Here is a 27,469-nt window from a genome sequence, read left to right as displayed (position 1 = left end):
CTCTGGCTATTACATGTTTTTGTGTGGCTAACAAGTTTAATGAAGATTATGTATTACTAAGGATATGCAGAGCCATGCAGAAGAGAGGCTGTCCTTGCAAGGAGGATAAACAGCTCTGACCTCCTGGCTTCTGCAGTGAGTTCACAGTGACAAGATGATCATGGAGCAATGGCAATTGGTAAGAAGGATCAAGTGCCATGACATCTTATATAGTTCAGTTACATATCTGTACAGATATGCATAAGTGTACAGATGCCAGCGAAGGCCTTAAAATGCTAATGCATTTAATAGAGAAATATGTGGCAAGAACTATAGAGAAAACTGAAAAATCAACAAAAAATAAAGGGCAGATAGAAATATTTCCATGATTTACATGGAATCCCAAAGAAAATTTATCAGTGTGATAGCAAAAGGGAATCTGACAGTAATTCTGTCAACAGGTTTTCTTATTCCCGTTATTTGCACTGTTTTCATATCTGACAATGAATGCAAGCTTTTCCCCGACTTTGGTTGGTAGATGTAAGCTATCTCAGAGGGGAGGAGGCAGATTCCTGTAACACAAGGTGGCACTAGGCTGCTGCCATTTTTGAGACCAACCTTCAATGCCAGGAGGAGGAGATGTGGAAAGAGTAGACTGCTCAGTTTTCAGTCTGACAAGTCATTTCAGCTGAGCAAGCTGGCCTACAGAAGCAGTGAAGAACACAACCTGCTTTCTGCACGAGGTTCAGAGCTGCCATCCTAGCCTGTGTGTGCCAGTCACCTTGGGGACATTACGGCAGACTTGGCCAGCCTTGCTGGAACACAGCACTGGCACTCAGTGCTTCTCTTTTAACCTTGACACGTAAAGATGAGTTTTACTGTTGATCAGGTAAAAGACAGAGTTTCTCCCAGCTGAGAGGAAGTAACCTGTTAAATCATCAGCTATTCTTGGGAAGCTGATGGAACACTGCTTGTTAAAACATTTTCAGAGACACATAACATCTCTGTAATGACAGAAATGCTGATGAGAGTGTTGAATCAATGGTCTAAAAGGGCTGACACAGTGGGACAGAGGAAATGAAGAGGATCAGTTTATCACTATATTACATGACAAGGAAAAAGAAATACACATGTTCTTAGACCTGCTTCGTGCCAGATGCCTTGTTCAGGGAGTAGTTTCTTATTGATATTGGTTCCAAAAGGTCTGTTCACTGTGTCAAGCACTGCTGTACTGTTTCACATTTCTTGACAGGGTTAGGAGACCAATCCACTTGGTGGTAAAGCACTTAAAGACCACAGGGCTCAATTTAGCAGTTGCCATTGACTCTAGTCCCCTCTGGGAACATCCTCAAGAAAGAGACAGATAACAGCAGTGCACACCTCTGCATACAACTGCAATGTGGACAGTAGTGAAAAGTATTTTTGCCACACAAAGTCTCTGCTTCAAATCTAGTTGGTAGAGGAGAGAGATAATAATAGACTTAGCGCAGAGTCAAGAGGAGAACGTGAAAAACTCCTGCTGATATTCTTTGTATACTGCAGAAACAGGAGAATTGCTAGTGTGCAAATTTTGTGCACGTACACTGTGGGGTTTCTAAGCCAAACACAACTCCCATCAGTGGGGATTCCTGCAAAGGCAGGAATTTGAATCACAGATACTAGGAAGAGTTTCAAATTAGTAGAATGTATGTCTAATTAGAGGTTGTCCATTGTTTCCTGTATTGTTACCCTGATTCTACTCCTTGTAGAGGTTGAAGTTCAACAATTGAGAGCAGCAACCCAGCAAATAATGGAGGGCTCTCTTCTGCTCACTACTCACTTCTGATTATTGGTTGCAGGTGATGGATTCGAGTACCAATTAGATCTGTCAAGACAACCACAAATAAAAGTTTCCATTTCAAATAGGCAACAATAAGGTCTGAACAAAAAATAAAGTAATTTGCAAAGTGTGTAATACTTTGTCTGTAACCAAAAGACTATTTCTTTCTCAAAATGTTTGATGTAATCCAAATATTTAATACATAGCTAACATGTCAAGATGTTAGCCTTAAACAGAGAAAGTAATAGCAGGTTCAGGCTGTTGTTGATCAACAAGTGAGCAGTTCTTGAATGGGAATGTTATGTAGTACTGAAAGTGCAAAAGTAAAAAGTAATGGAATATTTAGGTTGGAAAAGACCTTTAAGATCACTGAGTCCAACCACTAACCTAGTACTGCCAAGTCCACCACCTAACCATGTCCCTAAAGACCTCCTCTACACACCTTTTAAATAGCTCCAGAGATGGTGACTCAGCTGTTTCCCTGGGCAGCCTCTAGCAGTCTGTGACCTAATATCCAATCTAAACTTCCCCTGGTGGAACTCAAAGCCATTTGCTCTTGTACCATTGCTTGTTACTTGAGAGAAGGGGACAATCCCTACCTGTCTACAGACTTTTTTCAGGTAGTTGTAGAGAGCTTCCTTTTCTCCAGGATAAACAACCCCAGCTGCCTCAGCTGCTCCTGGTAAGATCTGTGCTCCAGACCCTTCACTGGAGATGTTGCCCTTCTCTGAACATGCACCTTCAATGTCCTTCCTGAACTGAGGGGCCCAGAGCTGGACACAGCACTCCAGGGGTGGCCTCTCCAGTGCTGAGTGCAGGGGACAATCACTGCCCTGGCCCTGCTGGCCACACTACTGCTGACATAAGCCAAGATTCCATTGGCCCTCTTGGCCACCTGGGCACACTGCTGGTTTATGTTCAGCTGGCTGTTCACCAGCACCCCCAGGCCCCTTTCCACTGGGGAGCTTTCCAGCCATTGTCCCCCCAGCCTGTAGCACTGCATGAGGCTGTTGAGGTCCAAGAGGTGGGACCCAGCATGTCACCTTGTTGAACCTCATACAATTGGCCTTGTCCCATTGATCCAGCCTGTCCACGTCTTCTGTTATGATTGATATGAATGACAGGTTATAAAATATGTATGTGTGAGATGCACTTTTAAAATGCTGTAAAATTAATGAAGCTTATGTGCTATTGGTAAATAATGATATATTCTTGTACCAGATCTGCTCTATACCTTTCCTCCTCAGCTGGGGGATACAAAATATATGAAAGGCTCAGGGTTCGAGATAAGGTCAGGGAGGGATCACTCACCAATTACTTCACAGGCAAAACGGGCTTGACTTGGGGAAATTAGTTCAATTTATTGCCAATCAAATCTGAAAAGGACAATGAGAAATGAAACCAAACCTCAAAACCCCAACCCCCACCCCTTTCTTCTTTCTGGGCTCAGCTTTACTTCTGATTTCTCTACCTCCTCCCCTCCAGTCCTCCAGAGATATGGGCTTGAGGGGTGCTGTCAGTTCATCACACATTGTCTCTGCCTCTCCTTCCTCCTCAGGGGAAGGACTCCTCACACTCTTCTCCTGCTCCAGTGTGGAGCCCCACCCACAGGAGACAGTCCTCCACAAAATTCTCCAATGTGAGGCTGCAGTTCTTCAGGAACTGTTCCAGTGTGGGTCCCCTGCGTGGGACTGCGTGGGACTTCTCTCTCCAGGTGTTCTCCACAAGTTCTGCCAGGATCCTGCTCCAGCTCAGGCATCTGACAGGGTCACAGCCTCCTTTGGGCACACACATCTGCTCCAGCATGGGGTCCTCCATGGACTGCGGGTGGATATCTTCTCCACCATGGACCAAAACATTGCCATCCAAACCCAATACACCCCTGTAATGTTTACACCTAAGAGCTGTTGTAAAACCTGAATGGGGTTGTCTTCATTTTAAGGGGCACAAGATAAATGAACGCATTAAGAAAAGAAGGACTGCCTAGTTATGGGAAATTTTTTCCTGCTTTTCAGTTTTATTTTCAAGTGCAATGCAAGTAGCTGACATAATGTTTGAATCTTTTAAGGCATTATGCTCATGTAAATTTAAAATTGTGCCTGCCTAAACCATCATTTGTCCTGAGAGCTATAGTTTGTATTTGCAGGGTTAAGATCAATGAATAATTGATTAATGTAATTCATTTATGTTTATCAAGTCACAAGTTTCTTAGCCTTCCTCCTTCATGGAGATTTTCTTCAGTATGCCTGGATGATTATGGGTCAAACACACCGTGGGGTTTAGTGTGAATATTGATCAGCAAATGGAAGGACTGCTCTTAACAAACTGATTTATACCCAGTATATTTTGTGGTGGGTGCTTATACTAACTTATAAAGAGAGAAATACTCTGTTTTTCTATAAAGGGTTCTTAACAATTTACAGGTGTCACAAAATTCTAACAACGTTCTATATTAATAATATAGATTATATATTGCATATAGTTAAATAATAAGAAAAATAATATTAAATAATATAAATATTATTAAATTTTAAATATTGCTTATGGATTTCTAACAAAGCATAGTAACTTTTTCCTGTATTTGCAGTTCTATGCAATTTATTGATGTTGAATCACTAGTTTACATGTGCATGTGTTTGTGGATGGTTTAGTGAGACATATCTGCAGAAAGAAAAGTGAGTTGAACATGACTCTTTTTATGCTTACAACACAGAAATTTTGGTTTTCTGTTCTTTGTTTATTATAAATGCCACCAACATATTTTTATTTTAAAATTATCATGTTAAATACTGAGCGGTGCTACACTATCTTACCATTTCACAGAAAAATCAGGTTAAATGCAGTTAACTATCAATTTTCAGTCACAATAACACTCTCCCCTGTGTACCCTGGAAAGATATTAGAGAATAGAGTCAATGGCCCATCTCCTTCAATCACATTTATGGTATCTGACAACCCAGAAGCCAATAAGAATTAAACCTTGTCTTTCTTTCCCTGTAAATCAGCAGCAAACCACTTGCTCCCAAGTGTTCAGAAGCAAGCCCTGAAGTTATGGCCCTTATACAGACAATAAGGCAAAAGTATCTCCTTGTGCCATTCCGTTCATCAGGAATCAAGTCAAAACTTGGAAAATATTGATTCAGAGTAATACAGTCAATAATGGAGATTGCAGGTCAAAAGGGTGTCTCAAGGAAACTATATTCACCATATTACAGGTGTGAATGACAAAGTCTTGGCTGAAGTCCACTGAAATCTAAAAGAGAAAATGGCACTGTGGGGTCAGATAATATTTTCTCCAAGCTACCAGTTCCATCTGCAGCCTGTAAGGAGCGACATGTCTTGCAATTTTGCTGAAATAGCTGCTTTATTTTATTGCAAGATAAGAGCTAGGTCGGGTTTTATTACAACAATATTTATTTATTTATTTATTTAACTTCTGTGTGCAACACAAAGTTACCTTGCAAGAAAATGAGCTAAAAGTCCACAGCTAGCAAAACCAATATTTCATATATGTACCCCCGGAGCCTCAAAATGATACAGCATAAGGTGCCCCTCTCCAGAAGAACAGCAGTTTGAGCTTTATTCACAACATTTCACAGAGCAACACTGCTGGTCAGGTGAGGCTTTGCTGCTAAAACAAATTGGATAAAGATCCACCTTTCTTGTCGACTCAAGAGGTAGTCTGGAGTCACTCAACATGAATGAGAACCTCAGTTACACCCAGGAAGAATTTGGCCCCATCATCTCATAGTTTTGGTGTAGACCACTAACTACCTGAAATACTACATATGTTTCAAGTGCGTTGGATTTATACATAAGATGTAATTCTACCAGAAATAGTCACCTGCTCCAGTACATTTTAAATGGACTATGATGCACTTAGACATGCTAATAATAACTTGCTAGTTATCTACTTTTCTTGAGTTTTTCTGGTTCAAAGTAACATGCAGGCACTAAAAATACTATTACAATTTCATGCTTAGTTTACAAAATGGTGAAAGTTGCCTAATATTCAAATGAAATGTGCAAGCACAAAATACAGCCCTTTAGATAAACTGTCCTGGAGCTACTGTCATGTCATATTTAAATATAATTATTTGACCAAATGCAGGGCATTAAAAGATCCACTGCTGACAATCAGCTGCCCTGGAGAAACACTTTTAATAATAATAATTTTATCAGAAAGTAATTTCTTCCTATTGGACAAAAACTCCTAAATCTTTCTGATGCTAAGGTCTTTTGCAATGTCCAATGTACTGCTGATTAAGACAACTCATTACCTCCTTTTTTAATCCAACTGGTAAATACAGAATGGGAAGATACCAAAGTATGATAAATTTATGAGAACTATTAGCCATTTTGAAGGATAGTTGGAAGGAAGAACTAAATTTCTTTTCAACATTGCATAGCTAAGACAGTAAGTTTCCAAATGTGCAAGTGAAGAGGGATGTATTTTAGCCAGACTGTGGTTTAGTGAAAGCATTCCAGAGAAACAGAGGTTAACAGGGGGAAAACCATCCCAGAAAAGACAAAAGTGAGCTTAGTCCCTGCTCTCTTCTGGTTTTTCTTTGTCAAGACTATGTTCTGCCTTGCACAGAGAAAATCCTTACAAGTGAGCAGCTGTTTCACATCTTAAACTTTTATGAGCAAACTGAAGACTTTCTCATTTTTCCGTGCTGTGTGTGGGCCACGGATTGAATTTTGACTCGGAAGCACTTCCAGTGCTTATGCAGGTTTGTGTTAAATGTGCATTCAAGCTTTAGGCAGCTCATATTTTGCTAAATAAGCAAACTTCTTGTTCCTTAAATGCCCTCTCTAGTATAGATGCAGCACAGAAACCTAATAATCACACGGCTTGACTGAGATATTTCGCTGTGAGGGAAGCTTGTAAGAGAAATAGTCTAGTAGGGCTTTGTGCCCTTGCCCTCTCCACTTTCCCTTCTACACAGTGACAGATGGGGGTTACTGGTACACATTCTGCAGTTGCAGGGCAGAGGTCTGTGGTGCCACTGGGAGAAGGGAAGACCTTCGCTGCGAACAGACCCTGTCCACTCCATCCCACATTAACATACATCAGCATGGGGAGCAATGCACCCTCCCTGCAGCTTAGGGCAGGGAAACCTTCACCCTGTGGTGCCTTTGCTGGCCTGGGTGGCACTGACCCGGGATCATTTCCGTGGGATCCTCCATTGGGACCACGTGTGAATAACCTGTGTTTATCACAAGATGAGAGAGGCACACTTGGGATTTTAGAAGTCTGTCTTGTGTGAACAATGCCATTTAGAGCAGCAGTGTTACAAAACCACTGCTGAGAGTAGGAACTGCCATGTTAGTTTTCAGCAGAGATAGTGAGGGAAATCCCGTACGGGTCTCCTTTATAGTGAATTACAGCATGGCAACCCAGGAAAAACCTCATGGTGATTTTGGCAGCCTAGAGCCCAGGTGGAAGCTGTAGAAGTGGAATTTCTGTCTGTCAGTGCAGGTGCAAATCGGGAACCTGTAAATGAAAGATTTCTGTTCTTTGGACAGATAAGGAAAGAATGAAGACAGGCTATACTGATACTTGTAACTGAAGTAAATTCAGTTTGAAAAGGTAGTTTTTCTAAAGTTTGATCATCCACCCTGGTGGAATAGGGTTCAAGAACTAGATTCTCTCAGACTCACAATGTAAACCGAGTAAGATTTGTGGCAAGTCATAACTCCAAAATTCTTCATGTGCTCCCACGGTTTTTAAGGAAAATTGAAAGCCACATTGGCAACAAGGATGCACTCACTGAGGACTGAGATCTGTTGACCTTTGAAAATTACTGAGACATATTCTTTGCAACTACAGAAGCACTTTGTGGACTTATTCAATAAGTGGGTCTGGATTCTGCACTCATGCTGTGTTGCAGTAATTATATTATTGTAATTTTTTGTTTTTGAGATACTGACTATCCAATTCTCTAAGCACACAGGATTAAGAAATTGCTGAGAAGTGGTGACAAAACCAAAGGCAGGGCTTTGCTGTCAGGCAAAAGAGCAGGCTGGCAGCACATGGTTTGATCCACAGCTTGCTGCCTGGGAGCCTGGATTATTCTCTAGCAGAACCACATACTAGTGCAAATTATTTCCTCAGGGCATATTGGCCAGGTCATCATGCATACTAATACATATACTCTGTAAAACACAAATTTAGGGGAGAAACCTTTTCATCTCTGTGTTCAGCAAAAGTGCTAGCGTCATAAATGGATCTTTCACAAAAGCAATTAAAACAAATCCATTTTTAAAAAAGAAACAAATCAATTTTTAAGTGCCACCAAGGATTATGTTTAAAAATTATCACACCAGCTGTTGGTGTGCCAACAGCAGTTGGTGTGCCAACAACTGGTCAGCCACAGCAAGCCTAAAAACTGAACACTTCCCATGCTGCTGTGCCCAGGATGCTGGGTGCCACTTGTCCTCCACAGGGCAGTGCTCCTCGGGATAGGCACAGAGCCCTTTTATGTCAAAACTCAACTCAGTTACGTGTTGCAAGCTTGGAGAAACCATAGTCCTACATATCCCTACCATCTGGTTATGAGGGTAGCATCCCCACACACCTTCCCTGGGTATTCACAGGGAGATCCTGTACTTAGACTTTCTTTCTGCAGTAGGAGTTCAGACACCTTCAGACATCTTCTAGTTGAGAAAAATGCATTAGGAGTTATTTTAAAAAATAAATGGCTGAAGGGGTCGTTAGGTTTTGCCTATGAATTTTTCACCAAAAGAGAAAAATAAAATATCATCACCATTAAAGGTGGATAAAACATTTTAATTTATGTTTGTCCATAAACTTCGGGAATCCTGTTTCACACTGCTCTCAGGGGAAAAAAAAGTCTAATCTGTTTCATATGAGTGAAATTCTGAGGGACTATGTTGGACAAAAGCTATTTTTAAGACACATTTTTCTTTCCACTCTTTTTTTTTTTTTTTTGTGAATAAATATTAGACCTAAGGGATTAATTTCTCAGCTAAGATAAATCAACACAGCTCCATCGATTTGAATAGGGCTTTGCTGTTTTATGCCTACTGGGGATAAGCCTCACCAAAGGCTTTGTAAGCTTTTTAAAGTTAAAGGGACAGGCTTGGTCCGTGCTTCGCTGCTGAAAGAAAGGGAGAATTACAAGCACAGATTAGTGTAAGAGCTAGAGCTTTAAATGATAAACTACGGAATATTTGGAGGGTTTGAAGACTATCTGCAAAAATCTACTAGATTGGTGGAGAAAAGCAGAAAATTACAGCCAGTATGCATATGTACCTTATATATAAATATATATTCCACAATTATTCAGTAGGTGGCAGTTAAAAGCCTCGATGAGCTTTGCCGTCGCCATTTAGGCAGTAGCACTAGCAGGGGCTGGAGTCAGTCCGTCCCTAAAAGCAGAGAGGCTGCGATCGAGCCAACGAGAGCATTATCCACAACCCAGGTACCGGGGAGAGAGTGGAGAGGAGCAGAGCCGCGGGAGGAGAGGGCAGGCAGCAGCCAACACAGGGTACAAGGGGACGTCGCAGGCTGCAGCCCCCCTTGATTAAGGCAGGGGCTCCTTTCTGGTGGAAGAAACCCAGGGCAGAGAGGGAGAAGAGCTGGTGCAATGACAGGCAGAAACTGAAGAGCATTTGAAGCTTTCTGCTCCCACACAGGTAATTTATTTTTTTTCCACTGTCTTTCTGTTGTCACCTCGTACAAATAAGCACAACTTTGCACTGAGGGTAGAGGTCTTCATTTCCTTCGGCCAAAATCCACAGTGCTCACTCAGGCAAAATTTCCTCTGAAGTCGATGGAGTTTCGTGTGAGTTATGACTGCAAGATTTGATCTAAGCTTCTATCTTACATAGAGAACATGGCATGCTGCAAACTGGGGCTGGCAAGGAAACCAGAAGCTGGTCATACACATAACGACCAGTTAACAATATCATTTTCCTTGTGCTGGGATGCTAGTAATGACTTCACAACCTTGTTTTTCCAACTGTCTTTCATGAAACTCGATGTGCTGAATTTTGCCCTAGTTTACAGCACTGCCACTGCAGTGGTTTAAGGAGAGGTTAATGTTTATTTATTTTTTTTTAATGAAAGCTACATTTTAACTGATGGAAGAATACAAAAATGTAGAGTCTGCATGAAACAACACTGGGTGTTTCTTTCTTTGAGAGAGATACAACTTTGCAGCATTCCACTGTCAGGCGGGAAATATTTTATTTATTCAGTAGATCATGTCTCTCGCAATTGAATGAAAGATAATAAATCATGAAAGACCATTCTGAAGTGCCTGAGAGTGACTGAATTCAGATTTGACAACACTTTCTCTCTCGCTGTCTTCCCCATGAAATGTGGAATGCTCTGTATGCTGCACCACAGCCACAGAAGGCTGAGCCCGGAACGGAACAACAAGACTGGATGTGTTTTAATTTTAAGGCGTTTTCTGAATGTTCTGTTTTCATGAGTACCTGGATATAAGTGAACACGTATATGCCTGCTTATACATGCACACACATACAGCTGTGTAAGGTGTGCACCCCCACACCTTTTTATGTAAATGAAGCTGATGAAAATGATTGCTGTTATATGTTTGCCAGGCTTTACATTTTACTGTCTAGAATGTTTGCAGGATCTCACCATTTTTAATTCTGGTTCAGAGGGCTGTTTTGGCTTCCCCCTTCCTCCCTCCCCTTTTTAGTTTTCTGACTCAGAAAAGCTCAGGGAGCTGCTCCCTGGGGTTCCTCTGTCCTTACTGAATGCAGTAGTGCCCAGTTCACACAGAATGGGATCCATGCCATTGTTCAGGGACTAAGAAAGGTGATGTTCCTCCAGGTTTCATGCTCTCTCCCTCACATCACACACCACGTTTCTGAGTCTCTTGCATGAAGAATTGCCCAGATATGGAACAAGTTCAAACACGCAGCTGCAAATCAGTCGTCCCGTGGACCTGGGAGAATGATGGTGATGTACAGCTTTTTATCCTTTGTCCCTTGGAAGAGAGAAGAATGAATGGGTATAAATGAGCTGTGAATACACTTAGGCTTAAAGGTTTCAAACCATTAGAGCAGCAAGGTTCTTAAATTACATTCTAGTTGAAGTAATAGAAAACACTCTAAATGCTTTTTGGTTGCAACTTGATGGAAGGGGTTATGTGAAATGGTTGCCTGCAGAGGCAAAGCACTGGATTTGATAATCCAGTAGGTCTCTTTCAGTACTAAATAGCATTCTTACTTTTCACTGGAAGTTGCCTGCATTGAAGAGTCAAGGTCTTTGGAAACACAGTTTTCCACATATCTCATGTCAGTCAGATGAAATCATATTTATGCACTGTGCTGCCCTATTGTTTATATCAGCAGACTCATGAGCCCTGATGGTCCTCAGGCTGAATAATATCCCTTTCTCACAGTGCAGGGCTGAGCTCTTTGGAATTTAATTGGAGTTCAGAGGCATGGCTCCTTATGGCCAAGTGGTCTTGATTATATTAAGCGGCACTGCAGTCTCTGTAGTACCACTAAAATAGTGAACAATATGTAAACTGGTACTGCTGTTCCTGAAGTTACCAGCACTGTTTCCAGCTTCCTTTGAAGATCATCTGGCAAAGTTCTATAGGGATTTTCTCTTGTGCTAACCAACACACTCACCCTTGTAAAGATCCCACCATCATGTGTGAAAAAGCAAAAACTTACACTTTCACTGTATGTGTTATTGCCTCAAACTTAGTCTTTTTAATAAACATACAATAAACAATATTCTGGTTCAAAGATCTTCCTACAGAAAGACTGAATTGAATTCCGTATTCCCTTTTCCTCTAATTCTTTATTTTATAAATATGTGCTTTTCTTCCTTCTTTTTTTTTTTAATGTTTTTGATTTATATACTACATTGAATTGCATTCAACTCACAGTGGACTCCAGTAACTGTTCTGTAATAATAAGCTGCATTCAGTTGTTCCATCTCCCACACTGTATGTGAGTGTTGGGTCATTTGTACATTTAAGCTGAAACAGTATTCACTGTGGGACATTTAGCCCCCCCATATGTGGGGCTGATTTCAAATGTTTGTTAATTTCCCCTTAATATTTTATGTTACTAGGATTAATAGAGCAATTATCAATATTATGTAATCACAGTTTTATAAAACATGGATATTAGCAATATGAATTTCCCTTTAAAATGAAAAACTTCCATAAATGTTTCAGTAAAAAAAATATTCCTGGAAATGTTTTTCCATTTGGTATTTTTACTTTACACACAAGTAAAGGTTTCTAAGTATCAGTGAACAGATACTTTCACTGCATTCTTATTGTGGCATTAAAATGTGCACTAAATTGTCTCACTTTACTGCTGGAAAAGAAGTGAAGAAGACCCACTAAGTGACAATGCAACTGTACATATTAATTGAAACAGAACATGCTTTAATTTGCCTTTTTGAATAAACAAGTATTGATTAGTTCTCAACCAAAAATATTGATGACTGTATAATTCTTGAAATGGGTATCAAAGGAAGACAAGCAAAATGTGAAAAAGGGTGTGTCAAATCTGTGACAAACGCACCTTTCAACTCACACTGAGGGCAGGACCACCTCCCCTCGAGCAAATAATTTTAATGTTGAATGTTAAGCTTCTGTATACAAGATTAAAATCAGTCTCTCTGGCTATGCAGGACTGCAATATGCTATGGCAGTAAAATTCAGTCAGCATCACCCTGACTGCGGGCAATGAAACTGGTTTTAGTTGAATCTGAACAAGTTCCAATGAAGTTATGTCAGCCTTTCAGCATCCTCATTTAAAATATATACATATGAAAGCAAGCATATGAAAAGGGCAAATCCGTTCCTGGACTGTAGCTGTTTCCTTCCCAAAACGTCCAGTAATCCTGACTTAAAATTAATCTGAAGATAAGAAAAGAACACTTGTTCTTTTTTATTTATTTTTATTTAATTTTGTATTCTTCCCTGAAAATTTAAGCTGACAACTTTTATCTATTCTGAAAAAGTTAGTTATCTAATAGTCAAATGTTAGCTAAAATATTGCTGTTGGCCCAAATAAATAACATTACAATTTTCCTAATTTTTTCATGCAGACATGAAAATGCTGCCATGTGTTACTGAGTAATTGTTTTTTAACATTCAGAATATAATTTTTACAATTTTCTTTAATACTATAAGGAGAAGAAACATGAATTGAGACTAAACTACTTTAAGGGCTTAACCTACCTTTCTTGCTTCAGAACAAAAAGAATTGAAATTTGGGACAACGATGAATATCAGTATGAAATTTATTTTCTCTTTAAAAATAATAATAAAAAAAATCGAGAGGGAAAACTATTCAGTTTGTGAAAGTCCTGAGATGCAGATTTGCAAATAAATCATTAAAAAAACCCCAACTCTTCGGAGTAAAAAGAAAAATAGATACAACTTTCCCCCAAACCAGGTTACAATAAATTGCACATTATAGACAACAAATAGCTTCTTATGAACACTTAGAAACTCCTATCAGAAAACTGCTATTGCCATATAATACCCCAAAGTTATACTTTAACTTTTGGTTTTCATAACTTTTTTAAGTATTGAGTGGAAGAACAGTCTTCTTACTAGTGTCTGAAAGCATATCAGCAATGGTACTGCATTATTTAATTACTTTTTAGGGACGTTTTGGGTCCTGAAATCCACTGCATTATCCTAATCACAACTTACTGCACAACAAAGGAGTTGCAAAAATGCTCCCAGTTTAACCTACGCTGTTTTGCTTGGGATATTGTTTGAGCTGTGTAAGAGCATCAGAACTGAGGGCTACAGTGAGAGCAACAAGGGCCACCAGTCTTCATATAGTTTCTTTTGCTGAATGAAGGGGGTTTTTCCATGTTAGTTTTCCATGAATATACTATTCTTCTGTGTAAATACACACTTTTATATGGAAATAGCTGGTTGCTTATGTTGGCATTTTTCTCTCTGAATGATTATGAATCTCACAGTATGGAATCATGCAAATCCTCCAGAGTAAAATGATTATTTGGAGAATGTTCTTTCTTGATTTGCCTTTTTTTTTGGTGCTTTGTACTTTTCTAAGTTTCTCCATCCAGGAAAACTTAAAAACCATACCTTTTTCCATAAGATGCAGAAATTATTTTGGCTAGTCTACATCTGGAGAAGCAGAGGTTCACTACGACATGTGAAGTCATTGCTCAATGCCAAAACAGTATTCTACTATTAAAAAATAGAGGGGCTGAAAGGTCAAACTGAGTCTCTTATTCTGCATTTATAGGAATGAAAAATTCCAATTTATAACCGTATTGCTCACAGTGGCAACCCACCTGTTGAAAGGCAAACATTCAACATTGTAAGTTGATCTTTCTCTCTTTACTTGGTTAAATCAAATCTATTGAAAATTGAGGAAAAACTACAGTATTTTGTTTAAGTTGGGAAGAAAACTACAAAAAAATCAGTCCCAAAGGGAGTTGAACACAGTACTGTTATCTTGACATTTTTATTTCTCTGTGTCCATTCACAAATACCTAAATACACATGTACAAAGACTTCTGAGTTTTGATGATAAGCACTTTAAAGATTAAGACACTGGTTTACCAAAATGCTCAAATAGGTAAATAAAAGTAAGAATAGCTCCATTCACGTCAATGAAGTATCTAACATGCCTAAAACAAATCCTGAATTTAGACAGAAACTGTCATGAAATGCTCCATTTTTAATTTTAAGGTTAACCAATCCACTAAATAGTGACAACCAATAGGACCCCTGTGCATCCTGGATGCACTTAGTATATTATTTCCATTTCTGCATGAAAGTACGGGTTTTTTGGTGTGGTAAATGTGTCTAACTGTCCATCCTGGATAAATATAGCGTAATGTTTCTGTTACTGCATGAAAGTAAGGCTTTTTCTTTTGCATGGTAACTGTGTTCAACGATACTGAATCTTGTTTTATGGTAATGTTTCATTGGCACATACCTGTTACTCAAGGGTTAGTTCTGGAAGCTCTTAGACAGCAACAGAGCACAAAATTTCGGTGTACTCCTACTTGTAAACCTCTTTGTTAGTTCAGGTCCAACACCTTCTGCATTTTCTGCACAGGAACCCTCAGCCAAGAAGGGAATCAGCAGTTCCTTCTGCATTGTTCATTCTTCTGTGACAGCTTCACCTTCTTCGACAAGCAATGCCACTTTAGTTAAACGTGGTTTCAGAAACTGGTAAAGATTTTCCTACTGTGACAACTATTCATTCGGGATTTTTCATTTTAACAGGGGTTCCATTTGATGTAAGAATTTATAGGGATTCAAACGAAAAGCTGTTTTGAAAAGCTATTGTTTTGGGAATGAGATTTTCCGCGTTGGCGTGATGACAATATGACAGTTTGCTAAAGCAGAGCACAGCATCTGTGACTGCAGACCAATATACAGGCTGTATTCTACCTCCTTTACATACAAATAGTCTCCTTCCATAAATACAGAAAAACACTTGCAACAAATTAATTCTTAAAGACTCCTATTCTTGCTGTTTCTCTTCTGTGCTAGGCCAGGAGCATGAAGGAAACCTCTCAGAGAACCTCTCTGAAAGACTTTGTAAAGTTGGTATCTGATACTTAGCTTGAAACCTACACCATATTTATACTGTAGCAAACATATTTATAAAGTTGTGAAAAACCTGTTCCAAAATGCAATAAATACTTTGGTCAAAATATATTAAAAAAAAAAAAAAAAGAAAAAGAAAGGAAAAAAAGAGCAATTTTTATTTTTCTTCTTTTTTTTTCTTTTTTTTGGACACTTGAAAGCAAACACTGCTTAGTCCAAACTCCTCCAAAGCAGACACTTTTTTGACATTCTGGTCACCCAGAGCAGTTTCAGCTTTCTACTCTGTCTCAGTCCAACCCAGTTTCTAAGTTATGATTTTTCTGTCCAAATTCAAACAGTTTCAACATTGTAGAAATCATAACTCTAAAATGGAAACTGTTTCAGTTTAAATAAATTGATTTTGTAGTCTGAATTTTTGCTTTCTACGAATACACTGAATAAGAAGAATGTCTGATTTTGTCTCTTACTTTGAGATGATCAAGTAAATATCATATAAGGACAGTGTGTCAGGTAGACTCAGCAGATTTATGACACACAGGTTTTTGTTTTTTTCCTCAGAAGATGCCATTTTCTCTGTAACTCAGTCTGGTTACCTTCTTTTTGGCAGATGATAAAGAATATTAAGCTATAAATGCTTTTCTCTCCAGCTATGGTCGAGAACAAGATAAATTAAAAGCGCTACCACATTTATGCAGTGAAAAAAATCATGATTTACACTAGCTGATCAAGAAGCAGACTTTCAAAGAACATTTTGTTCAACATGAGAATAAAAAAGCTCTTTCCATATGGACTAGAGCCTCATGTTGCAAGAAGGAGCCATTTTAACAGTTAACATTTGGTCTTCAAATGTGTCCAAATTTCCACTGACTTGAAAAGACTAAAGAAGCCAAGGAAAGAAAAAGAATGAAAAAGTCAATCTTGTATTCAATGTTGAAGACACTGGAATTAGGAAAGTCCCCATTCTTGAAGTCCATGTTCATTAGCAGATACAGTGAAAATACTCCCCAAGGAATGCCTGCTTCTATACATAGAGTGCAACAAGCAAAACCTCCTTGCAGAGCTCTCTTTCTATATTTTATAAAAATAATGTGACATTTTTCACATTTGATATGCTGAAATGGACATTAACCTTACAGACACGTTGAAATCCATCTTAATTATAGGTACATTCTTCATCTTGTACCTTGTATCTTTGTATAGTGGTGCCATCGCTGGATAGCCTGGAAAGACTGCTAATTTAAATTGAGGCAAGATTTTGAACTAAAAACATTGCTTGTCCTTTATTGAATTTTCATTATAATAATGACAATATAAACAGAGACGTCACCTTAGAGTTAAAACAAGCAGCCAAACAACCAGACAAAAAAACCAACAAAAACCACTGACTGACATGAGATGATTTTACCTGAAGAAAAAGAGTTTTCAGGAAATTAGTACCCAACATCTGAAAATTGCTGTATATCACACGAGACTGACATCTCAGTAGGACATCATAAAACCTCAATAACTGAATCAGTTAAGATGTAATCAAAGTCTCTGACTCCAGAAAGCAATGACGTTGTTTTATAAAATGAATGCTATGCTAAAAGATACCGTCTAGTAAAAAAATAACAAATCTGTGACATTTCATGGTAGTCTAACAATGCAAACGTGATGAAAATCTTTTGCAACAAAACCCAAGACTGGAAACACTGGAGAGTGAGTGATATTTTTTTTGTACCTATTTTCAAGTATAACCTGAAGGAGTTCATGAACTGTGAGATTCTCATCTCATGTTACTCTAAGTGTAGTTATTCAGGTAGACTAGTTTTTGGAAGATATTTTTCAGTCATCCTATGCCTTTTGCCTCTTATTGTATATGTTATCCATAGCTTAAATGCAAACATAAGAGGCAAGTTACAAATACAATTGATAGAAGAATTAGAACAGAAAAAAAAAAAAAAACAATTAAAAATAACTCTGGAGATCCAGTGGCTAAGTACAGGATCAGTAGCATCGATTTAGTAAATTCTAATACACCTACATGTAACTAGTCAGCCAAAGAACATGAAGAGTTTGAACTATAAAGAACATAAACTATAATGTGAAGTACTTTGTTTAAACATTTTGAATGCATATTTTTGTTACCACTATATAATAAAATAACTGATTTTATATTAAAATGACTCAGACCTTGAATCAGAGTTCTGTCAGAGCAGCCCTACAGTTCTTTCACCCGGCATGTCAGAAATAAACGGGGAAAGCATGCAGACCAACACAAAGGTCTGCAGTTGAGTTTGAACTGGAGGCAGAGGTTTGTCCCTGTAAATAGCCCATTAAGTTCACCTGCAGTAGCTGAACTGCAGCAGCTCTAGCCTTGTGCTAACAGAGCCTCTGCAGAAAACAGCTGTCAGCAGAGGTGCAGACTCTGATTTGCCGAACTTTGCAATAAGACAATTAAAAAATGAAGGATATCAATGTATGTTATAGAAAGTATTTTGCCTTTTCAAGTGAGGATAGTGTTGATAAACTGACACTTCAGAGGATGATAGTAAATTTCCACTGACGCAGGTTGTGAAACTAGCAAAAGCAGCAAATGAGGCTTTATTACAAATAAGTCAGTTTTAATGTTTAAAAAGCATTTTTTTATGTGCAGATTATGAAACGGGTTTTCATAAGTATGAATCAGAAATGATCCTGTACATCTGAAAACCCAGATTTCTATCAAGTTAATTTTTCCATACCTACACTGACAAGAATACAGAAAGCTGATGGAACAATATCATACTTTATTTTGTTCTGTCGTGTGCTTTCATGAACATATTTTAAGACAAAGAACATCAGCAAACTAAAGGGCAGTATGGAAAGAGTTAAACAATGAACACTTGTGTGCAATCTCACCACAGACATACAGAATGATTTTCACTGCAGGAGACTCTCTGACCAGATCCACACAGAGAATACCAACAGATGATAAAAGGCATATATAGGGCATCCTTTCTCCTCAATGTGATCAAAAAGCCATGCATGAGATTGTTTTTTGGGTTTTTTTTCCTCTCAGTTCCTGAGCAGGACAAGTATAAGTGGGAAAAAAAGTCATCCTGTCAGATGTAAGTCAGCAGTGTTTTCCAGAGAGGCTGTGGGAAATAAATGATGGAGATTTTCACACCTGGACAGGGCAGAAAAACCTTCCCTGATCTCGTGGCTGACCCTGTTGGGACCACCAGGCTGGACCAGAAACCTCCTTAGGTCCCTTCCAGCTGGAATTATCCTTTGATACTATGGTAATTTCTAAAGACTGTCTGCAAAATCTCCCTAAGCAATAGGTCTACTCTTCTTACCCCTGTAAAGTTTTCCAAATGTCTAATGGGAATCTCTTTTATGATGTAAGCCCATTAATGCTTCTTTTTTTCCACTACAGATAAACACTCTCCCTTTTTGCAATAACTTGCTATTTCAGGATCCCTTAGAAGTTTTTGTATGCTTAATTCTGTGCCATGAAGTGCCACATTTCAGTTTGTTCTATCTTTTGGGCTACCATATGTGTCAGATTTCTCTGAGATTTCTGACTATGCTCAAAGCATAAAGCATAATAAAGCAGGAGTACACTCAGCTAGCTTTTAAAATTTTATTTCTCTACTCTACATTTCACTGATTTTCACAGCAAAAATTTTCCTAGAGCATTTTTTCTCCTCGTCCCATAGTTCTTAGGCTGCATATTATATGAATGTGCAATGCTTAAGCTGCTTCTGAGGTGGAATACCCAGGTTCTCCTCTCTTGCCTTTTTGCTCACAAGAAATTATTAAACTATAATTCTTATGATAGCTCATGCTGTGCAGTCATCCACAGCTGTACGCTCTATGACTGCTCTGAATTTGCATGTTTGCAGCTCTTAGGTACAGTTTTATCCTCAGTGGAACAGCATTCTGCTAGCTTCCTCTTGTTCCTCCTCAATTTTTTCTAGCTACTTTGTTTGGTGGATTTGTGTCGGTTTTCTTTTTTTATTTTTCTCTTAACATCATGAGCTGCTCACCCATTTTCTTTGTTCCTCAGAGGGTTTTCCCTCTTCTATAAACACGAACACCAGTGTGTTTTCTGAGGCTACTTTCCCTTTCCATTCCTTGAATTCTGGTCCCAGAAAAACAATTTTCTTTAATGCTTCCGGAAAAACACACTTATTTATCTGTCTTTCCTGTATTTAAACAAGTCTCCCAGAGTGACAGTGACTGTAGCGTAGGAGAGATAGAAGGGGTGATGCTGCCTTCTGTGATGTGTTGTATGCACCTGAGAGCTTTCACTGAAGAACTGCTCTCTTCCTCATCTGTACCAATATTGTTTGGAGAATTTTTCTTCCATTTTTAGGCATCATCTGCCTGAAGCCAGGCTGGGTAGGCAGAGGTGTGACAGCTCTCCACTTTGCCTTGGGATCGGCAGGCCCCGTTGCACTGGTTATTCTGCCTGTCCTACGGCAAATGAGGACGTACAACTCTTTCACACAACACGTTGTGTAAAGACAGATGTTTTCAGCTTACTCAGACATTAGAATTAGGACAGCATAGGATGCCCTGGACAAGAAGGATAACAAAATCAGAGTATGCTCCAACAACAAAATGAAGGCATTAGTGCAACATAGGTTGTCATAGCTCAAGTCGAAGTGGCACAAGCCAGCAACAGCATCAAAATGCAGAAGAAAAAAATTTGGGCGTGAGATTGCAACTGAGATAAGGTCATGGAGGGTCCACTAATGCCCATATCTCTAGGGCATCACTATTCTGCTGCTGCTAGACAGATACAATCCCACCTAGCAATGCAATCGCTCCTTCTGGTGCATTGAAGAAATATCTTGAAGGCTTTCCTTCAAAGGAAAGAAATTCCTTTGGGTTGTTCTGGATTTACTGCTACCCAGGCATAATTGCAACAGGCAGATTTAGTCACGTGGTGCCATTATGACACTTGGGTGAGGTTATCTTTTAAAACAGCTAATTTTCTTAAGAACAAATATAGATTCAGCAAGTTTTGCAGTTTGTCCTGCACGTACCTCTTATATATCTAAATCTGGTCTGAAAAGTAACAATATCCTAGATTCTCTTCAATTTTAGGGTTCAATTTTTTAGTGTTTATTTGCTCAAATCTCACTAAATATGAAAAAGACTTGTATGTGCTGTGTACCTAATGAGCTGCTGCTAATGGGAGAGCAAAATCATCTTCACATTTATTTCAATGAATTCTAAAACAGCTACAGTGTGTAAACACCTGAAAACTTTATCATTTCTGTTATTTAACAATTATACCAATATTTGTGGTCCTACTGTTTACAGATGGGTATTGTCAAGGGGAATTGACTTCAGAAATCACAAAATTTTGTGACCTTTGACATATGCACCTGTGAGCCTTTACAATACAAGCCACTAAAAATGTTGTGAATATAACTGCACAACCTCTCCAACAAGCGTTGCATGCGTCATGTTAAATATCCTCTATTGCAAGATAAATATTAGAATGAAAAGGCAGACTGAATGTGAGCAATTTAAGTTTATCAAAATGTACTCTCTGATCTGAAATGCAAGTGGAAAAACACATTGAAGTGGGGCTCACATGGATTTAAAAACAAAGCATACTTGTGTTACTGATGAATAATCTGACAGTATGTCTTTGTTGTCACTCAAAAAGAGTTGTTCAGTTGTAGTGGAGATAAATTCTGCAACTACTGAAGATACAGCATATTCAGAATAATTGACTGTATGCACACGTACACCAACATATTTCAACTATGATTTAAGAAAACCTGTTTTAGAGACAGAAGAGTAATTCAACCTGTACAACTTGTTCAGGTCTTGGCCTTGTTGAAATTCCCAGATGCAATTTTTTATTTCTGCTGATATCAGTACAGTAGAAAGAATGCTGAAACTCATGATATTAATTTACAGTCAGCCATGAAGTGATGAAGAAGGTCTTTTGTTACCAGACTGGATTGCAAACGCTAAATTTACTCCTGAAAAAAAATAATTCTGTAACCCCCTGCAAATATTCTTAAATTACTAGAACTGGTATGCCATCAATCACATCACATTTTTTTTCTCTTATTGGGAAAGCTATGACAACGTGCACTCTTCACATGTTGCCTGTATTAACATCTATCTTCTTGCTTTTGTCGTCTTCTTCCCTAGAATTTTTCCCCCCTAGCTGACCAAGTGGCACACAGGGAAACATGCCTGAGCAAAGCAACGACTACAGGGTAGTCGTGTTCGGAGCCGGCGGAGTGGGCAAGAGTTCCTTGGTTTTGAGGTTTGTGAAAGGCACTTTCAGGGAGAGCTACATCCCCACCATTGAAGACACCTATCGGCAGGTGATCAGCTGTGACAAGAGCATATGCACCTTGCAGATAACCGACACCACGGGGAGCCATCAATTTCCAGCCATGCAACGTCTGTCTATCTCTAAAGGACACGCCTTTATTTTGGTTTACTCCATCACCAGCCGGCAGTCCTTGGAAGAACTCAAGCCAATCTATGAACAAATATGTCAGATTAAAGGAGACATAGAAAGCATTCCAATAATGCTGGTGGGGAACAAGAATGATGAGAACCAAAACCGAGAGGTGGAGAGCAGCGAAGGAGAAGCCATGGCTAAGAAGTGGAAATGTGCCTTCATGGAGACTTCTGCCAAGACAAACCACAATGTGAAAGAGTTGTTCCAAGAGCTGCTCAACCTGGAGAAACGCAGGACTGTGAGCTTGCAAATTGATGGCAAAAAAAGCAAGCAGCAGAAAAGGAAGGAGAAGCTGAAAGGCAAATGCGTGGTGATGTGAAATTGCATTGTCAGAAGTCAGCTGTGAAGTCCCACCTGAGAACACACATGTAAAACCTATAGACACCAAACAACCATGCAAGATCCTATTTATTAGTATCTGTTCTGGAAGAAAGCTTCAGAACTTGAAAAAATGAGATACTGTGGTTGCTATGACAAAAATCAACAAATAAAAAAGCATGCACTCAGTGAAAATAAGTCAGGAAGAAAAGGAAAGATGCCCCAGGATACCTAATTTTGTAATTTACAGAAAAGAAGAATTTTCATCATTCACACACATAATGTGAAAGATTTGGAAAGTCAACTTAATAATATTTTCATTTGCATATAACTGCAAGAGAAAGCACTGTATAATGTCAGAAGAAAATAAAAAAATAGTTGTGAAGAAACCTAGAACATACAAATGCATTCTGGGTGGCATTAATCATTTTCTTTAAGAATGCTGTAAACAAAAAATTCTGTGCCATTTTCACTACTGACTGGGGGAGAGTGTGCATAAGAGAGTCTTGGATCTGCCAAATAAATGAACTATTGCACAGCAAAAGGAAGTGTGGGTACAGCAGTTAAAAGGAACAGATATTATCTCTACCCTTCAGCATGATATTTCTTTCTGGTGGGATGCAGTATTTGAACTGAAGGTTGTGGAAAAGACAGTCCCTGCAAGAGAGGTGGAGATCATCTGCTTTTCTGGACTCACTGCTTCAAGAATGACCTGTGTTTCTGGCCCAAATACGTTTCAGAAGAACAGACATTTGCCCGCGGAGAATGTCAGATTGTATAAAAATGGTGTACATACACAAACAGAAAGCTTCCCCAGGGAGGACTGACTAGGGAGGCCCCTAAAAAGCCTCTATGGAAAGACTTGATTCAAATGCTGCTACTGGTTAAATGAACGCATGGTGTGATTAATGAATGAATGAAATGTCTTTTGAACTGGTGAACTGGTGGTACCCTTGGACAGGGGTCAATGCAGGATACAAAGTTTTTATTCAATTTATCAGATTAGAGGAGTGATACTTCTTTACATTACCATATTCCAGTCAAAATGGGGTTATGTTTCTGCACTACTAGATCTACTGCCTTTATATTGTCTGAAGAGTTTTATATTTGCCATTTAAATTCATGATTTGAACTGCTGTGATTATTTATAGAACCAAATCCTATATCTGGAGTTAGGGTCCATTGGAGCCTCTAAGAGAAGATTTTCTGGGATAAGCACTACAGGATTTGGCATATTAAGGGTTGCAGTCATTACTGTGTTACAATGCAATACAAAGTTCAGAATAGAAAAAGAAAATATTTAAAACACTCTATCAGGGGAAATTGCTGTTCTCAAAACCTTTGAAAGGGGAAAAATTGTACAAAATGTGAGCTTTCCTGGATGTCTCTCCAAAGCTTTTTTAAAAACTAATATGAATGACTGAAGTGTGAATCCTACTGATAACAAAGGCCATCTAACATAAAATAAGCACATACAGTTTTTAAAGGACACATTAAAATTGCAGAAGTCACAATTTGCACCTTAGGAACTGCTTTGAACCAATAAAAAAGCCTACCATTTAGTAAATGTTTATGTCAAGAAACATGGGAAAATGAAGTCAAGCACTAATATTACTAGCATGCATGCTGTTGCATTATAAATACCTTCCAGGAGATGATCAAATGCAGCAATTGCATTAAAAATTGCCACCTTGTTTCTCTCAGAGTTATTGCTTGCTTAACTTCCACCTTCCTAACAAATGTGCAGATATTTCACAAGTAGAGTGATAGTATACATTTCCTTGGGGAAGAATTGCTATTAGCACTGTCTAGAGAGGAGCACAGCCTTTGTCAGTCACTCAGAAGGAATTCTGGCACCAGTAGAATCAAGTGTGAAGCTGCTACTTATTTCAGAAAGACTTTTTTTTGTGTGTATTTACTTCATTGCATTAGAAGAGAAAACTGTAAAGAGCATGGAAAAAAGTTAAGATTCTTCATTGGCAACAAATTCCTGGCTCTTACACAACACTCTTTCTCCATAAATCTCAAAGCACTTTGCAAGAAGGACAGCATCATTATCTTAACTTCTCAGGTGGTGAAAGTGAGGCATGAAGAGAGGAAGCAACTGCACATAGGTTGCCCAGTGGGCTAGTGGCAGACCCAGGAACAAAAGCAGATCTCCTCTGCCCCAGTTCAGTGCTCACTCTGTGTTTTGTCAGATTGTCTCTTCACATTCTTAAATAGTTTCTGAAACACATAAAGAAGCCTGGTTTGGCTTACACAGCCAGGTGCATCTTTCTCGACTGTCTGTCAACAAATCAAACAGTATTTCCAGATCAGGGATGCAAAGCATTTAAAAGCACTATGTTTGGTAAGACTTTTATAAATGTTTATACATCGACGGTGTAAAAAAAATTGCTGACGATACTCAACGTCACAGCATTTGATCCCATGGATGAAACTGGGAAAAAAGCATGATCAACCTTAAGGAGGCATACAAAGATCAAAATTAGAGAGGTTGCCCACAGATGCTAACACACCAGTGCCAAAGGTCATCATGCATGGCACATGCCTTAGCAGCCAGCATGGAATAATGATAGAAAATCAAAGAGAAAAAAAAAAAAGGCTATATAAAGGACCTTTTAACATTATTTCTTTAGCTGGAGGAATAATTTACATACTAAAGTATCTTGCAGAAGTACAATATAGGGGATCTGAATTACTTAAAATGTACTGACTGCAAAGATATTACAGGCTGAAATTTGGCCCTGGACTTTTTTCTGAATGTGCCTCATAGCAAGAAAAGAGTAATTGTATGGTAAATATGGAAATAAAACTAGTAGCTGCCAATGTTAGGCTTGAGGACCATTTCCTTTAGTTTCCAGTTGATTCCTCACCTGCTACATTATAAGCCATGAAGTATTTCATGGACTTGCATGTATAAAAGCAAGGCCAGTACAGAAGCAATATTACTCAAGGACCACAGACTAAAAAGAGAAGATATTTTATACCCTTGCATTGCCATCCTAGTTTATACTATTAGATTTTACATACCTTGCATATGTGTGAGCTGGTTGAAAATGTTTGTTTTGCTATTACTTATAGAATTATTTTTTTTAATACAGAAAAAATATAAGGTAAATAAAGAAAATATACAGCTTTATTACATTTTGTGTTTTATTTGAGAATGTGGTATCAGTATAATAATCTCTTTAAAAAGCATATAAAGAATATTTAAAATATGTAAGGTCTGCAGTGAATTTTAGCACCCAGAAAATATGATCTAGCCAAAATGAATCTTTAAAATGCATGATTTTTATATGTATATGTGAAATATTAAGTATATAGTTATTATGAAAATGTGTTGTTGCAATTTCATTAGCAATTGTTTTATTTGAAAACTGGATATGAAGTAATTTGTACCTACAAGTTTCCATGTGTGTGATGATGTTCTCAACATACAAAATAAAGTTTTAAATCTAAACATAAGTTTAGAAGTCTTGTTGATGCCTGCATTGTATTTGTTTCATAAGTATATTATATATTTTTAAAAATTGTAAAGGCAATTCTTTAATCTAAACAGGTTCTTACATGCTAGGCAGAGTCCCAGAGCCTTCAGCTATACATATCAGTCTTGAGTGAACTGGACCAGTATTACCTTATCCAATATTTACTCTTCCTTTATTATACTGTGGCAAATACCTACCTTTCAAAGCAATCTACCTTCAGGAAAAACTGCCCAAAAACGTTTATCAGTGGGTGTTCCTTTTGGCCAGCAAAAATCAAAATCATTTGGAAAACTAATCTATATCTCAATATTTACTTAAAAATAATGGCAGATAAAACTTTGTGCTTGTGAAAAAATGAAACTTGCTATATGGATCCTGCTATTGCTCCTCATTTCTATAAAATTCCTGATGTTTTTGCAAATTTACTACTACTGCATTTTATATCACCACCTGTTGCAAAAAATGTCAAATATGATATTTTAACACTTCTTGCAATACAGAAGATGCAGTAGCAGCAGTTCAGCTAAACAATTATTTCTTCTTGTAAGAAATAATTCGTATTTGACTGAGGAAGGAATCAAAAAACAAGCTTGAATACTTATGCATATTGATAGGTATTTGAACCAGGGATGAAATATTGAGTATTTATTACAGATTTCACCTCACTGCACATGGCAGTCCAAGAAGCACTTTATTTTTAGTAATAAACACCCCAGGACTCTTATTAATCCCTACTGTTTTTGTTTTTTCTTTTGTTCTTCTAATGTACCATCATTTACTGTGCTTTGTCCTGGTTCTATTACACCCTACTGTACAACAGTGGATGTGCCAATTCAGTGGCCTGAGTTTTGCACAATTCAGTCACTAATTGCTTTACAAATGTTTACGGTATCATATTCCACGGAAACACCAGAAGCATCACAAAATTTTGCCAGCCTTCAATTTTGTTTTGGTCGTTTGTTACTATTCTTGTTTCCCAGTGGAAAATATTTTCATTTTTAACACGACCTCTCATTCAAACTTGTGCGTACTTGTCACATTTAGTTCATTAGCATTTTAACTGGCGTTCTCACCCACCTTCTGTGCACATTTTCTGATTAATCCACAAATTTATTTCATGCAGTCAAGTGTGTCTGAAGTCCAGCTCCACTAAAACTGCAAAGAGAGGGAGAGCTGAGCTTGAGTACCTTTGAAAGTACATACCTGGATGCTCTTTGCAAAGGACCCAGAATCTCTTCCAAATTAACCAGAGGAATAAAGGGTATAGAGAAAACGTTTAGCCTCTTTCATATAATTTATCTTGATCGAAGTACTACTTTTTATAATGAGTTATAGTTGTTCTACTGCAACATAATGAAACTGAAGGGCAAAAGAAGATTTGTTGTTCAGTCTGATGTGTGTATGTCACACTCAGATGCCGAGAAGTGGCCCACAATGGATCCTACAAGAGCATCTCTAGTTTCAGATTCTCAGATCAAAGTGCAGCCTGTGAGGGTGCTGTGAGTGGTGCACACCACAATCCACCCCAAAACTCGAGTCAGTGTCTGTGGGCCTCTACACCTGATGCTCTGAAAGCTGTGTATGACGGTGTCTGTCACATGGAAATTACCACAGTACTTTATTAATTTCAGTAGAGAAAACAGGAAATAAAGAAGCGTAAGAGGTGTTCTTTTAAGAGTCATATGGCAAATATCTTTATTTAATATGTAAGGTGAGAAAGATTATTCTACTTTAGCTTTCAGAGAGAAGGGAGGAGAGCACTGAGACGCTGTTTCACTTTAACATATGTCTGCTGTACAGCAGCTTTTGTCCAGAG

The 27,469-nt window shown here is 38.4% G+C and overlaps 1 protein-coding gene across 5 annotated transcripts; it reads left to right on the top strand.

Moving 5' to 3' along the window:
- The first annotated feature begins 2,324 nt into the window (after positions 1-2,324).
- Positions 2,325-25,633, top strand: DIRAS2 (DIRAS family GTPase 2). 5 transcript variants are annotated; one of them, XM_051777442.1, is made up of 4 exons: positions 2,325-2,480; positions 14,060-14,134; positions 14,882-14,997; positions 21,526-25,633. In XM_051777442.1, the coding sequence occupies exon 4, from the start codon at positions 21,567-21,569 to the stop codon at positions 22,164-22,166; it is 600 nt and encodes a 199-aa protein (XP_051633402.1). In that variant the 5' UTR covers positions 2,325-2,480; positions 14,060-14,134; positions 14,882-14,997; positions 21,526-21,566; the 3' UTR covers positions 22,167-25,633. The 5 variants fall into 5 exon arrangements, with proteins under 5 accessions (XP_051633402.1, XP_051633400.1, XP_051633401.1 ...); XM_051777440.1 differs by lacking the exon at positions 2,325-2,480 and adding an exon at positions 8,943-9,460; XM_051777441.1 differs by lacking the exons at positions 2,325-2,480; positions 14,882-14,997 and adding an exon at positions 8,943-9,460.
- Positions 25,634-27,469: the final 1,836 nt, after the last annotated feature.

This window comes from Manacus candei, unplaced genomic scaffold (assembly GCF_025592945.1).
Source record: "Manacus candei isolate 608988 ecotype Guabito, Panama unplaced genomic scaffold, ASM2559294v1 h1tg000010l, whole genome shotgun sequence".
Taxonomy (NCBI): Eukaryota; Metazoa; Chordata; class Aves; order Passeriformes; family Pipridae; genus Manacus; species Manacus candei.
The sequence above is the reverse complement of the archived record's forward strand: the minus strand, read 5'-3'. Positions and strand labels throughout refer to the sequence as shown.

Coding starts and splice junctions, on each gene's coding strand:
- DIRAS2 (XM_051777442.1), top strand. CDS start 21,567: ATGCCTGAGCAAAGCAACGACTACAGGGTAGTCGTGTTCGGAGCCGGC.